The 15,611-nt window shown below is 41.9% G+C and overlaps 1 protein-coding gene across 1 annotated transcript in view; it reads right to left on the bottom strand.

The window, feature by feature from the left end:
- Positions 1-12,447, bottom strand: part of LOC131887351 (S-adenosyl-L-methionine-dependent tRNA 4-demethylwyosine synthase TYW1-like) — a gene marked incomplete in the record, with an annotated part of 12,746 nt that extends 299 nt beyond the window's left edge. The window contains 3 exon segments of the mRNA XM_059235937.1: positions 65-404; positions 6,396-6,745; positions 10,909-12,447. Coding sequence (XP_059091920.1) covers positions 65-404; positions 6,396-6,745; positions 10,909-12,317 — 2,099 coding nt within the window.
- Between the last annotated feature and the right edge of the window lie 3,164 nt (positions 12,448-15,611).

The following is a 15,611-nucleotide window of genomic DNA, read 5'->3' as shown; positions in this document are numbered from 1 at the left end:
GTTGTTCAAAGCATATAATTAGCAATGGAGAAAAATGAACATCAAAANGTCATCATTCTGGTTATGTTTGCTCTTCCGATGGAATCGCTTCTCCACGGGATCAAAGCCACGCTCCTCACTGCCAAAGACAGCCCAATCCGGCGTCGGTTCCATGTAGTCTAATGCTGAGAAGGTTTGAGCTCCATTGGTTTGCTTGAACTCGCGGACCAATTGGTGGAACTTGGGATAGTCGATCCAGGTGTGCCATTTCCCATTGACCAGGAACTTCTTATGACTGACCAGGACACAATTGGAGTGCTCGTGCTCACAAGAGATCTCGTAATCCGGCAGGCGTGAGGTCAGCTGTCGCACAAAATGGAGCACCTCCTCGTGCCAAGGAACATTGTCCATGGTCAGCGTTGAGGCTGAAAGAGAAAATCCAGTAAAGCCGACGGATACTTCTACTTATTGCGGACGGAATCGTCTACTGTACGCTACTGTAGGCTACTGTAGGCTACTGTAGGCTGGGGTTGGGAGATGGAGACTGTTGGGACTTCCTCTTTTTGGCCTGGGGTGAATGGTTAACGAGGTCTAAGTGGAATACCCTTATGGACATAGGTCCAAATAATTGAGCAACTTGGAAGCAATTACGAAAATGCCACCGCAGGGACGAGGAATTGGTATCTATTTCTTGTATTCGTCAGGTAATCCTCTTGTGTCACAAATTGTATCAAAAGATTGTACATGGAGGGGAATGAAATGCTGTTCAATTGCAAGACGTTTCTCGTTTTGAGGTGGAACCCCAAGAATTTCCCTTACATTTTATGATGCTGTATTTTATAAAGAGCTCTTTATGTAAAGAGTACAAATGGTCTTGTGGAAAGGTCAGCTATCTCGGGTAACGCTGCACCATCGATCATCATAAGAGTTGGTTGGCATGCTCTCGGAGGAATGTAATAATTAGGCAGCCTTCCCAAAGGTGACCACCGAAACTTGACACTTTTAGTCCACAACATTGACACACAAGACTCCCTTTTCCTTCGAACCCATTTTACCGTTGATATCCATTCCTTCAAAGAGCGAGCTCTTCCAACTAGTGCCCTGGACCTAATTGCATTGGCTTGTCCCGCATATAACCTGACAGTCCGCCTCAACCATGCGACCTCGACAGCTTCAAATTACAATGGACCAATTTCACATTCCTCAAGTGGTCCAAATTTTTCTTTAGGCCCTTTGAGTTTCGCTTAGAATGTCCGGCCCCAAGAACTCTTACGGGGAAATGTACTCAACCATGTAGGTAGAAATTCTTTCACATTAAAGGAATCTCGTTTAATTAAATTCGTAGCATGAAGTCCATCTCGAATTTGAAGGTCACCTTTCAAATGGAGATTCTACTCCTTCCCTAGAGACTGTATTCACTCTCGATTAAAGACTGAATACTGCTACGCTATGCTTTGACAGTAGGAAAGAGTGGCCTTTTTACTCGAATCAATGCAATAGGGGAGCATTTCGGAACAAAACCTCATCTTCCCTCATCCTGGGACTGGCCTTCATGTGAAAGACAGAAAACTGCTCGGTCATAATGTCATTCGTGTCTTTGGCATATAACTTGAGTCAAGTCATGTTGGAATCAAATGAAGAAGGAAGCTTTCAATGAAGTCCGTTATTGGGAGAATCAACTTGTTTCCAAATTCAGATGCGAGGAAGAACAACTCGGCATCAAAATATGAAGAAAGTACAAACAATATCTTGGATCTCTCGGAAAACCGTGCCTTTACCCTGAGGAAACGCAACACTTCCTAGAACAAGGCGAGATAACAAGAAGGACCTTCCTCTCCCCACAGTCAATCAAGATCCGTCCAAATCAGACGAACATAATGGTGAACAATATCTAGTGCCCTTAGAATACATGGACCAGAAGGAATGTACATACAATAAGGTCAAGAGGCAGAAGGTCGAACATCAACGATGGTCATGTTTTTTTATCGACAAAGTGGTTCAAAAGAAAAGGAATCGGAAACCATTTGCAAATTTCTGATATGACTAAACTCACATTCAGTCTATGAAGCTGGAGAAGATGCGAAAGGGATCCAAGTATTAAATGTACAGTGAAATCTGATTTGCAACATCCCCTTTTTCGAATCGTGAAATCGAAACGCTCGAGTCACAAACCCCATGGCGTTACAGCACTTTGTGCCATGGGGAACGAACTAAGAAGAATGTGTTTTTTCACATTTAAAGTGGAATGAATTTTTCATCATATGCTTGTAAGCTCGCTTTGATAACTCCTTTCAATCAAAAGTTACACTCCGTTTCCTTTGAAACAATCCGTGGCTATCAGAAAAGATAAGAGAAGCTGTCATGAGCTTTGGCCTTATTTTTCAATGTCGTAGTGAACTGATTTTATGACCTATGATGCCATTTTTTCCGATTGAAAAAAGGGTCGTTTATATTGACAGGTTCAGGTCTTTAGGACAAACTTCATTTTTGTAATTTGGGACAGTGAAGCAGGAAAGTAAGATGACGCCAGCATCAACTTTTGAGAGGTCACTCGTACTTTTTGAGACTTAATAGTTCATTGGCAAGGGATTAAATTAGAGTTCCTATTCATTTATTCATGAAAGAAATGGTTCATGTAGCATTGCAATGTCATAAAATGTCACAGTTTTACTGAGTAACCTGCTAAAAAAATACTTTTTAGTCTAAAAAAGCTCTTCTTTTTTCATAGGTTAGAATTTTCTCATTTAACGAATAATTATTTGAAACCCTGGACCTATTTTGTTTCAATATTGCCCGTTGAATCTTTTTTTTTTAGTTCCACTACTGTTTCGACAAGTACTTCAGTGACCTCTCAAAATTTGTGCTGACTTCACCAGATATGTGCTACCCCACAGGAGTCAATACATTCCCAATTGAAATATTCATCAACTTTAAAAAGGATAATCATGGAAAGTTACAATTGCAGAGAAGTAGGACAGGCCTGGCAGACTGGGATCATAGCGTAAATATATTTTCATTTTTTTAGTAACCGCTACAAAAAATTTAATCCCCAGTACTATTTAAATGAAAGGTTATAATTCGTCTATTCATTACCTTTCAATCTTTACATGATATTTTGTCTGCCAGCGAATTTGAGTTGGCAAACCGAACTAGTTTTTGAATGTAAGGTTGATCTGGAATGCTTTCTAAAAATGTGTCCAAGTCTGACTAAAAGAACCCACTGGATCAACAGGGTCTACGTATTCCCCACGAATCTGAGATGGAATCAAATTCAACAATGAAGGAGCCCGAGAAAGAAGAGAAGTCTCTAAGGTCACTACAATTGACCCTAAATCCTGGGTTGGGACAAAGCTCATGGATGCTTTTGAAGACGCACAGTATCAGATACTTTTCGCCCTGAGGAACACCCGACTTGACATCATGCATGTCACTAAGGGATCCCTCAACCTAACCAATTGCTTCCAACCATGCATGAAACTTCTTAACCAATTGAGGCCTTGGCAAAGTCGAGATAAACTACATCGACTGATTCATGGCTCTTTAGTCTCTCAATAACCTGCTCTGTATGATCAATCAGTTGGGTAACCGTGCTAAAATGTGCTCGGAACCCATGCTGCCTAGTTCACGAATATCAAGAATTTCAACAAGTTTGAACTTCATGATCTTCTCTAACACCTTCGCAATATTTGAAGTCAGACAATATAGTTACTAAGGAGCGACTTATCTCCCCTCTAAAAAATTAGAACATGAGCTAACTTCAGAGAGGAGGGAAACGTGCCCTGATCCAAGATGCAACCCATCAAGTACGAGAAAACAGGAGCATTTGGAGAAAATTTTGGACAAAATTGATAATCATTTCTATTTAGGAATGATGAAGCTAACATGGTTTCACTCGTTTCCAGGGCAGTAGTAACGAATTTACAATAATTCGTTCCTCGTTTCAAAACTCTCATTTTTTCTGAAGTCCAAAGCTGACTTTACTTTTTCGTTTCTCTCTGAGCAACTGAGGGAAACTTGAAGCTTTTATGGTCTTTCTTCCAACAAATTGCCGAATACTGAAATGCTTTAGTATGGATATTTTGTTAAAAATATATTCTGAATCGGAAAGGTCCGCACTAAATTTTGTGCCTGGATTTTAGCGACGTTGAAAATGTTCTTGGCTTAGAATCCTGCATTTGCAATGCTTCAAAGCTTACCTGTCACCATGGTAAAAGTTTCCTTAATTGAATATACGGTTGGACCGAAAGACCTGATTCAGAGTAAAGTTGACAAGTAGTTTCTTGAGAGGAAATCAGCCTTTGGCTTGCGTATGTTACAAGCAATTTCTCAACTTTTCACACTTCCGTGACTTACGAGCATGTGTGCACAGAAGCTATATAGGCTTGCTTATTTCTGATGCTGGTTTTCCACCATAGATGTTATTGTTGCAAACATTCACAAGTGAGTATTGTGGACCTCGTATTGTAGAAGCTACTTTAAGGCACAAGTTCAACTCCTTTCGGTTATTTGACAGGTTTTGTTATGTTGCTAATACTTACCCCATTGGCAGATTGTGGCAAAAATACTCATTTCATTTGCCAGATATGTCCAACGATGGCTTGATGAGGCAATAGTCTTAAGACATTGACCACTTAGCCTCAGGAAAAGCAACTATTACGTAACGCCATTACATTTGCCCAAAGTAATTGGAACTGTAATCCGCTACTTTTATTGAAAAAAATGACTAAAACCCTGCCTGTTTCAACATTAAGCCTGTAATATTGATGCATCTACTGAATTAGACATCGGGGTCTTCAGTGTAAATCGTCTTGGCGAGAAAGGGGTCTCTTGGGCTTGATTGCATTCCTGACTGCGATTACATGGCACCCATTTGTCAATGAATGCCATCAGCAAGCTTAGAAAGGCAACTTGAATTTCAAAAGGTCATCTCGTTTTCCTCCTGCCTTTCATGCACCGTGCTTTGTAGCCGTATCTTATCGTTTTGAACTTTATAACTGACGAAATTCAACGAAAACCTTTCTTAGAATAAATTCAGCTTGTAATACTGGGCAAAATATATTTCTTGTCAAGTACAAACTGTGCACGCTTAAAAGCCCGTGTCGGCAATTTGTCAAGATTTTTCAAATACGAGAAGAAAACAAAATACTTCAATGAACCCTGAGTTGGAAATGAATTTTGTCTCAAACAAATTGCAATTATTTCTTTCGAAGACAAAGAAACTAAATGGTCCCCAGGGTCTCAAGTACGACCTTCAATTGTTTTGAAGAGGTGTAACGTACGTTAATTTTATGACCTTTCCCCAAGCATTTTTTGCGGAACTCATGGCCATAAATTAGTGCTGGGGCGGGTCCGGCAAAAAGTCGGACTCGTACGAGTCCTTTGATTTTTTTACTTTTGGCCGGACTCGAGTCCTTTCTAAAAGACTCGAGTCCGGCTAATTTCTCCAAAACCGAGTAAAAGACTCGAGTGCACTTGGACTCGAGTCCGGACACGCCCCAGCACTACCATAAACAGAGGTCAAGTAATTCATCGACCAAGTCTTTCATTTACAACGGTAAGAGCACTAATCGCTACAAATGCTTTTCTGCCCAACCCTGTATCAAAAGATCGACTTGGCTCCACATGCTCGAATCAAGAGTGATAGGTGAGGAGGACAATTCTTTGATCTCTCGGGTTGTGAATTTTCCGGATCCTCTTAGAATCAGAACTTTCAGACATTCTTTTGATCAAAGATCATTTTTTGGGGGCTTTGATTTTGTCTCACCACTAGATCCTGCTCCGAGTGCTCAAAGAAAAGTTGTGCTCAATTTTGGCTATGAAATGAGACGTCAACCTTCAACGTCTGATTTCGAGTCATTGGGTTCTTCTTTCTCAGAAATGAAGACTCATCTGCGAAACCTTAAATCATTCGTTTCAGTCAACTCGGTTTTCCCTCGTGCCTAAAGATATCATCGTGGGACGTGAGCTCCTGTATATTTGAAGCCGAGCACTGCGCCCAGTTGGCTAAATGGTAGCTCAAAGAGCCTCTCAAAACCAGACCTAGGGAGGTCCCTGAGAGAGGGAGTGCCTTCTTGCAGTATTGTGGACTAACAAAAACGAATACGAGGCAAACTTCGTGAAAAGGGGAAAAGACTCGTCAACTGATGATGGGTGGCTTCTCTTTGTATCGTCGCCAACGTCGTTGTCGTTCTCTCAACTGTGCTCCAATAAAGTTCCATCCTCAAAGATTACAAACCCTCCAAGCTTGCATTTTTGGGAACGCTCCAGTTTGACAATGGAACTTGCAAAACCCGTTGATGGATTATGCAAATCTTCACATTCAAATGAAGGCGAAGACGACTCTCTTCGAGTGATGACAGTCTCTCAATTTCCCTTGAGAGATCTCTCCGACGTTCGTTTATGAATGATCTGTTTACCTTTGGAGGTTCCACAATAAGTGACCCCTTTCACTTCGATAAAGTCGGGTTTGGCCATATCCACCAATTTGGCGTAGTTGTCCATTTCCTCGGCGTTCCAGCCTTTAACCAACGTCAGTCGGTACACGGTTCTTTGGCCTTTACGCGAGAGCTCCTGCAAGCTGTCCATGAACCGCTCCCAGAAATCCCTGAACAAAGGCCGGTCGATCTTTTTCAACGAGTCCTTGGTGGAGGCATCGATCGAGACGTAGAGCTGAGTGACGGGACTAATGTCCCGGATGGCCTCCGGAAATTGAGCGTTCGTCACCAAGAAGCTCGAGATGGATTTCTCGTGGAGGAGCTCCACAAACCTGGAGTGGAACAAATTGAGGTGGTGAAAGGCTACTTGAGCGAACGAGTCGTTTCAACTTGACGGACGCCAAAAGGCTTCGACAAATCCGACCATTTGCGAATGCGAAACCAATATCGGATTGAAATCCGACAAAAATGGTCAAGTGTCAAAACCCGATAAGTGCCAATTTCGGCTCGATGATGTTTTTTTGGGGCTAGCATCTTTGTGTTTCGCTCAGAAGTACAGATGCCGCATTATTTTAAACACAGAGCAACAGAAAATGAAAAAATAACCCGCAAATCATTGGTTATTGATGGCCTGATGGGACCTCGAAGATAGGAAATATCTATTTATTGATTGGTAGTTCACCTATCTATCAAATGTTTTTTCCAAGTGATCTGACATTCAAGTAACTGAGAAGATGAATCGGTTATCTATCATTGTAACAAAACGGATTGGCTACTTTTACGATCAATTGAAGAAACGTAATGCATCACAAACGAGCCAATTGAGATTGATCAAAAGCGAGCTCAGTCTGAACAACGAAGCAACCTTTCTCGTCTTGAACATGCCTGAGTAAGTTGGCCCCACTGCATTTCACTCTCCTTTCTTTGTTATATTTGTTTCAAAGCCAGAATCGTCCGAATACGTCAAAATGTACGTTTCAAAAGACAGATCAATTATAATGGCTTCGTCATTTTTTACATTTGGGGTGTTAAGATTGGAGGGTTGAACCTCGCCCGGCTAACGAGGCCAGCCATCGCATCCACCTTATTAAGAGTTCTGACGGAGAATGTCATGTCTGGATAAGGTTTAGTCTTCGTCTGTGGATGTGTTTAGCGTCTTTAAGTTTCCTTGAGAAACGTTTGGGGGATGGGAGCGAATCGGGGACCTCTCTTGTAATAGGAACTTGCGTGAATCACTACACCACGTCTTCGATCTATATATCAATTTTCACAACTAAACCCAAAATATTCCTTGTGCATTACCGCTAAAAGGATCATCTGGGGGCGTAATTGCATTTTATGTAGTGTGGAGTTAAATTTGTTCGTCCAAGATTTCCTTAAGTGCCTCACGTGGATAATGGATCTACGCCAGAAATGACACCTTCAGGTTGTCTGATATGCATTTTTGGTTTTCAATTTACAAAACCATTCGTCAATACATTCCTACAGCCTTTAGCGCAAGTCTGAAGCAAACTCCTCAGAATAAAATGTACCATCATCGTTTAGGCTTCGGCAACACCCCTGATGAGTTTTCCCGAGGATCAAACCGAAATTCGATTAAAGGGAAGCTAGAGGGAAGTGAGTGTCTATGAAAATATGAAGATAAGTATCCTTCGTGTCAGAACGACATGCATCAACTAACGAGCTAGCTATTATTGACGACATCTTCTAGAAATATCAATATCCTCAGAGCAATCGTTCAATGGTCACCTACGAGATATACCTTGAAGGAGGAGGTCTATTTTGACAACAAACATCTACGTTCAGTTCTCGTGGGTTTATCGGTAGGTTAATAGGCTAAATATAGAGTTGTTGCAATGTTGCAAGAAGTAATTGATGCCGTTATGCAGTATATCAGTGTGAGGTCACTTTTCCAAATGTTGGAAAGTAGTACTACGCTTGGATGATTAGAAAAAGGAAGTTTGAAGTGTCAATGACTTGAATGGTCCCACACATGTCAAGACACCTATTACACAGACAAAAAGAGCACGTCTCCCAGCACTTTCTTAGTTGGGTAAGGATGTAGTAGTATAACAAAGTTTCACTGCCTTTCTCGTCGACCAAAAACATCTTAACTACATTGGGTCTCTTCTCTTTGACACAAAATGTTCATTTCGTCTACTACAAGACAACGCTTCTAAGCAGGAAAGAGGGTGATCGGTGCTTGCTTACGTATCTACGCCGTTATCAACAGACTTCTGTGACATAAACTTGGAAGTGAACTTTTCGAGTCTTCCTATACGTAAATTGCAAGGCTTAAATAGGAAAGGCAATCTTCAGCTAACAGGCTTCAGCATCCTTTTAGGGCTTTGCCAGGATTATTCCACTTACAAAACCCTTTTTTCCAGAGTTCTTGCTTGCCCTTTAACGAATACCGAGAACAGGCAGCGTGGTCAACGGCAGATTTACATGGTTTTCATTGCTATGTTTGGCCTTGGAGTTTTCCCTTAACATTTTACGATTTACAAAAGCAAGGCCGTCAAATAAGCCGGTTCAGTGGCTTCATAGACCAAGGGCAAGGTAATGCTTTCATTTAAAGTTTGTACCATAGACAGTGGCTAACTAATTGATGGTTGGCGAATTTTCTTTCACGAAATCCTGGCCCAAAGTCTGGCAAAGTCTAACTCGTTCATTCTTCTTCGTCATCTTTCTTGACACCAAAAGAGAAAGTTGGCTAATTTGCTTCTTCAGTTTGGAACATTGCCATTCATTTTTTCAACAGGCGTGTGAATCTCATGACAAGGCTTTTAAATCGTTAAACAACCAAAACAAGTCTTGGCTAAATTCTGAATTCAACAGCACGAGGGGCATGAAGATTGTTAGAGAACACTAGACCCTTTACAAGGTAGATGGCGCTACAAGCATTGACGGAAGGTAGAGACTAACGGAAGGAACAACTTGCAATCTGCAAATGAACTAGTTACGTGCACAATCGGAATCAATCACATGAGACTCTGCCATCTTTATCCAGACTATTTACACGTACTGAAACCACATAGCGTCGAAAAAACATCGCCGATGTTTGCCCTTGTTAGACGCCATCTCGTGGTACATTTTAAAGAACACGATTTTCTCAGTAAAGCCCGTCATCTGTCTGATAGCGTTTACAAGAGACAAATATTGCCCTTTATGGCCGTATTTTGCTATACTTTACCGTTGTTTTTGCAATAAAATGCCTTTTAGGTCATTTCATTTTTTGTAGCTTGTAAGAGCTATCAAACAAAGCTATTGAACGGGCGTTTTAATGATAACAAGATTTCTTGAGCAATCTTTTGACTAAAAATGCTAATGACACAGGTTTTAGAGAGGCGTACAACATCCTGTGTAGGCTACTGTCAAAAGGTTCTTGCAATAAAAGTATTCCATCAATATACGTAGGGCGGTCAAGTTGAGGTCAAATTGCGGAAGAGGAAATTACGTAGCTTGGGGATGAGGGAATTCCCAGGGGAGGACCATTCTTTCCAAGCAAATAGACCAAATTGCTTAAGACATCGTCAAGATATTCTCATAATACCCATCTCCAAATTATATTACCCACAAAAACAAGTTTATTGATCGAGTCCGGAGAAATTTCTTGTTGAGCTTCAAACGGTAAACTGGGACAATCCTACAAAAGTGCTTTGAGATCCACAAGCATTATTCAAAGACCCATAAACCTAGAGCTGGATTCACAAATGCTCAAACCATGACTGTATTTAGTTAGCGACATTCAGACTACAAGAATGGATTTATCCTTATTGACATCACTAATCTGCGAATACTGCGAAACAAAATACATGAACCATGTTTGACACCACATGTTTTTACGGACAAGCGACGCACTGTTTCGATATAAATAGGAATGGGCCAAAAAGGGACAAAGGGCCAAATTACGAGTATTTTTCATCAATCAAATCTATATCATAGAGCAATCAGAGTTTTTGGGCGGACTACAAAATTTGTGAAACCGGCGGGTTTTTTCAAATGTGTCTAGCCGTGAACGGGTCGTTTTAATGTTTAGTAAACTTCTGCTACGGGCTCGGGAAGTTCATGAGCAAACTTTCCATTTTACGTTCTGGTGGAGGATTGGGGGCCCTAATTTTTTTTTCAAATGACTTTTCCATTCTTTAGGAACTTAATAACCTCTTGCAATTTGAAGAGGAGAAGAAAAATCCAGGTACTTTGTCAAATCAAAGCTTTAGTGAAAAGCCTTGAAAGAGTTCACAAAGTCTGCACATACCGTAGAAATTGAAATTTAAGTACCACAAAGTGCGGCAAAATTAAATGATACCCTCTAAGGAAAACTGACGACATCCGTCTTCAATACGTAACTTCGAAGTCTGACAGTGACAGTACAGCTAAAAATACCTCAAGGCTGAAACATTCCTTGCGAGAATAAACAATGCTTCAGAAGGTCAATCTCGCTCTAGTGTTAACATAAAATGGTTTCTCCTTTCAAGCTTCAAAACTTGCTCACCTGTTAATTTCCGGATACATAATGGGTTCGCCCACCAATGACAGAGCGCAATGTTGTACGTTCATGCCTTCTTCAAGTTTTTCAGGTAGCACCCCGGGGACGCCTTTCATCTGTTTGATCATCTTGTAATGATTCGCCAAGGCTCCATCAAGGATCATATCGGGCGGGTCCATTTGCCAACGCCATTCCGTTCCCACAGGATTGGAATGATGACGCCAACAAAAGACGCACTTGTTGGCACAAGCCAAACTGGGCGTGGTCTCCATGCACTGATGAGATGCGATGCCGTAGAAAGTGTGCTTGTAGCACCCTCCACGTCCGCGCAACATGGCTTTCGTCCATCGACAGATCTTGACGCCCGAGTGGCTTCCAATCAATTTGTAACCTTGTTTAGTCAAAGATTTCCGTAAACTGGGCGTAATCATCTCTTTGGGCCCGCTCTCGGCATCTTGCTTCTTCTTATCTTTGGCCTTTTTCATGACATTGCCAATCTCTTCCAAATCCACCAAACCATCCCCACCCTCCTCGTCATCATCCTCGTTGTCCTCGCCATCGCTAAATTCCGAGTCACTCCCGGATCCGGATTCATCCGCGCTCTCAGTATCCAAATCACTCGTCTTCTCTTCCGATTGGCTGCCACAGGATTCGATGCTATTAAACTTTCGCAGACGGGTCAGGAACTGATCCTGCCAATGGTCGAAATCGTTCTCTAAGTTGCCATGCTTGGATCCGGCTACATTCTCGTCGCCCATGCCGAGAGAATGGAATCGAATGGCACTCAATTGGTAGAAGTACTTGTCTCAATTCTTGCCGATGGTGTTAAAGTGATCTTGATACAGAGAGTTGCCCAAACCAAACACGGCAAATTTCAGGCCTTGCAAGATAGAATGCTGGGTTCGAAAGTCTTTGGCCGCTTCTTCCAACCATTGGTAGAACCATTTGGCACTTTCCGGTGGCGTACCTTCCGTATAAGTGGAAATGATCAAGACTAACACCGCATTCTCAGAGGCTTCATGGGCTAGTCTCTCTTCAAAGTCGTAAGTGGACACATCCAGGATCTCAGCCGTGATGTTTAGCCCAGCCAAACCTTGGGCCAGTTGTGCAGCCATGGATTTGGCCTTGCCCGTGGTAGTTCCGTAGAGAATCTTAACTCTTTGAATAGCGTCCGGATTCTCCTTGATTTGACAACATTGAGACCCTTGGGAGCAACTAGTCGCCGCCTCCTCTGGTTCCGATGAAGGATTCGACGGATTAGTCTGGGTTTGCGCGGTCCCATGGCGAATGACACGTGTTTCTAGCTGCTCCGATTTGGCAGGGCGATGATGGAACCACGCTACAAAGGCGATGGCTAGCAACGTACATAACAAAACCGGAACAGTGAGTGTTCCGATGATGGGCAAGCCTAACATTTCTCTAAACCTGTCACTGAATGAACCCAGGGATGGTATGTGTAATGTAAGATCCGTTCAGTTAAGTCTCCTTCCACTACTCCTCGCCCATCCAGAACAGATCAGCTGTCAGCGGCATTCATCATTGGGGACTTACTCGACTTGCTTCTTGTTTAGTGCTTCCACAACAAGAGGACCAACGCAGCAAAAGCCACTCATCGGAGAGTTGAAATTGAGGTTGAGAGAGTTCTCTTGTTGAGGGTGCGTGACTTCGTCATGTCTGATTAAAACCGGCCCGGGATGGGGTTAATCATGGGTTAATTGATACACAGATTTGCAAATAATATTTTGGTCAGGGCAGTTTCATCGATGTTGCAGATATTACAAAAGAACGGAACTGCTATCCCATTGTACGTCAAAATTGTGTAATAGCAACGATCCCGATATCGTCGATCTCGTCTAGGGACCAGACAATGTACCAATGGAAAGGACGGAGGTGCATAGGAACCTTGGGGTTGTAATGAATGACAAAGGCACCTCTGGAGATCATATTCGGGATCTGAGGAAAATATGTTGACAAATGATGGGTTTCATTCTTAAGTCGTGCGCATCAAGGAATTGTGATTTGATGATGACCTTGTATCGGTCACTTATCTTGAATAGAATTGACTTCGGAAGTGTGAGCTGGTTCCCGAGCACGGTGGATGAGATGCAAATTCTGGCGAATATACAAGCCAAATTCACCAAACAGCTCGATGAAATTCAAGTGGACGATGATTTCTGGAGATGTCTGGATTTCTTGGACCTTTATAGCATAGAGCGACGTAGAGAACGCTACGCAATTATATCAATTATATATGTTTTTCAAACATTGTACAACATTGTACACAACCCTGGAGCAGAATTCCATAAGAGCAATAATAGGAGGGGCATACTCCCAAAAGTGCCTCGGTTTGAGGGGAAAGACAGAGGTAAACGTTTGATTATCCATGGACCATGATTGTTCAACAAACTAACGGTTGAGTTAAGGAACTTTGAGATAAAGGCCGTAAAGAATGCTTCCGACAAGTTCAAGTCATCATTGGACCAATTTCTCAAGCATGTACCAGATACCCCCCCACGCAAGTCCAGCGTACTCCAGAAGAATGGCTGTAACTAGCACGACGTCTGGCTTCAAGTCGAATTCACTTGTCGACCTACTTTGATGATGCCGAGACCTCTTGGGATTGTGGCTGCACAACAGTGACATGGTTTTTATCACGAATTTGTTATCGCAAACTATGATTGACCAAACTAATAAGTCATCATGAATCCTCATAAGAGCTTTTCTAACCGCTACAGGGAATGTAATCCCCAGTGCCATTAAAATGAAAGGCTATAATCCATCTTTTTATTACCTGTCAATCTTTATATGATATTCAATCTTTATATGATATTTGGTCTACCAACAGATTTGAGTTGGCAAACCGAGCTAGTCCTTGAATCTAGGGTTCATTTGGAATGCTAATTAAGAGTTTGTCCAAGTCTGACTTGAAAGATGTATTACCTGATCAACAACACCTACGCATTCCCTATGAACATTAGAGGGAAGTAAATTAAACTATGAAGGAGCTTGAGAAAGAAGAGAGGTGGACTTCACTGTGCTAACTTGCCTGAATTCTCGAGGGCTTGAAGGTGCTCTCAAAACGCACATTAAGCCTCTACGGTCACTACAATTGACCCTAAATCCTGGGTTGGGACAGAGCTCTTGGATACTCTTGAAAACGTACAAGTATCAGATACCTTTCGTACCCTTTCTAAACATTGTACAATCCCAACCTTTCTAGCCTCTCCCAATATGAGAACTCTCTCGTATCCTCAATGTTCCTAGTAAAACATCTTTGGACCTGCTCGAGCTTTTGCAAACCTGCTGAACTCATTGGAGCCCAAATGGGAGAGGCATATTCAAGATGCGGCTGAACAATCGACTTGTACAGAGTGAGCATCATGATACTATCTCTGGACTCAAACGTGCGATCAATCCAACCTCATCTATGAAAAGGTTTTCCAACTTTCAACTGGATATGTACAACGAACTTGCCATTATTTTGGAGGACTACACCTAATGAGACCTGCTCAATATTGTTACCTCCATTATCTACAAATGGAGTATTTAATGCGTTGACCCAAAGGTCATTGAGTGGAAATTTATTTTAATCTTATTTGCACTCAGTAACCCAAGAGAAGATTTTATCTTGATCCTTTGCCACGCGAGTGGAAGCTTAGCCATTCCTACCAGAAACTGACTTCGTGTCGTCAGCATAAGAAGAGAGACTGGCAGTGATAATAAGCTTTTGAAGTGAGGCAGTGAATATTAAAAACAGTAGGAGCCCTAAGATTGAGCCCTGGGGAACACCTGACTTGACATCACGTAAATTTATCTCACTAAGAGATCTATCAACCTTTATTATTTGCTTCCTATCCTGAATGAAGCTTCTTATCCAATGAAGAACCTTGCCTTTAATTAGTACAGGGATAAGCAATACGATCCCTCAATGTATTTTGATTGGTAGATCTAGCTAACACTTGAATATTGACTTGTCAAACTCCGGCTTGCCCAAGAACTTCGTAATGCACTAAAGTTTGCCTCACAGAACCATGCTCTGACGATTTTTTCCTCTTACTTGTGCTGGGTCCTACTCTCGCCCAATCTACCTTCATAAATATAGGGGAAAATTGACCAAATAGTCCCCTATTTTGCTCAAACTAAAGAGAATATCACTCTGGCAAAGCAATAGTTGTTTTACCTGTATGCTATAATGATATTATTATCAATGTGAGCCATTTTTTTGTAGTTAAAGAAAAAGAGGGGGCTTTTTGGCAATTTTCCTTGGAGTAGTGCAGATGAAACGTCGAATGTACGACCCCCGAAAAAGAACGAGAAAGTAGAGGTTTCTTGAGGCTTTTGTCAACATGCTCCGAAATTCTTGAGCAATCCAAAGGTTGACAAGTCAATAGCGTCATAGATTTTTAGACACTGGATGTCGGACGACCGACCACTCGGCTGGTAAAACATTATAACGGATGGTCTCCTGAAAATTGATCACAAACCGGTTTATTGTACTGCTAAGACAAACTAGTGGTCGGTCGTCCGACATCCAGTGTCTAGAAATCTATCATAGGGTGTACATGGCATCTCGTTCAGGAACTCGTGCAACTTAATCTATAAGCCCCCAACATATTAACACCACTTGCTGTAGGGACCGACTGGGCTTCATTCTGACATGTTTTTATCGTTCGTCAATTTTCCGATGTCTTGCAATAATTTCAAGCTTG

This window comes from Tigriopus californicus, chromosome 9 (assembly GCF_007210705.1).
Source record: "Tigriopus californicus strain San Diego chromosome 9, Tcal_SD_v2.1, whole genome shotgun sequence".
NCBI classification, from domain to species: Eukaryota; Metazoa; Arthropoda; class Copepoda; order Harpacticoida; family Harpacticidae; genus Tigriopus; species Tigriopus californicus.
The sequence above is the reverse complement of the archived record's forward strand: the minus strand, read 5'-3'. Positions and strand labels throughout refer to the sequence as shown.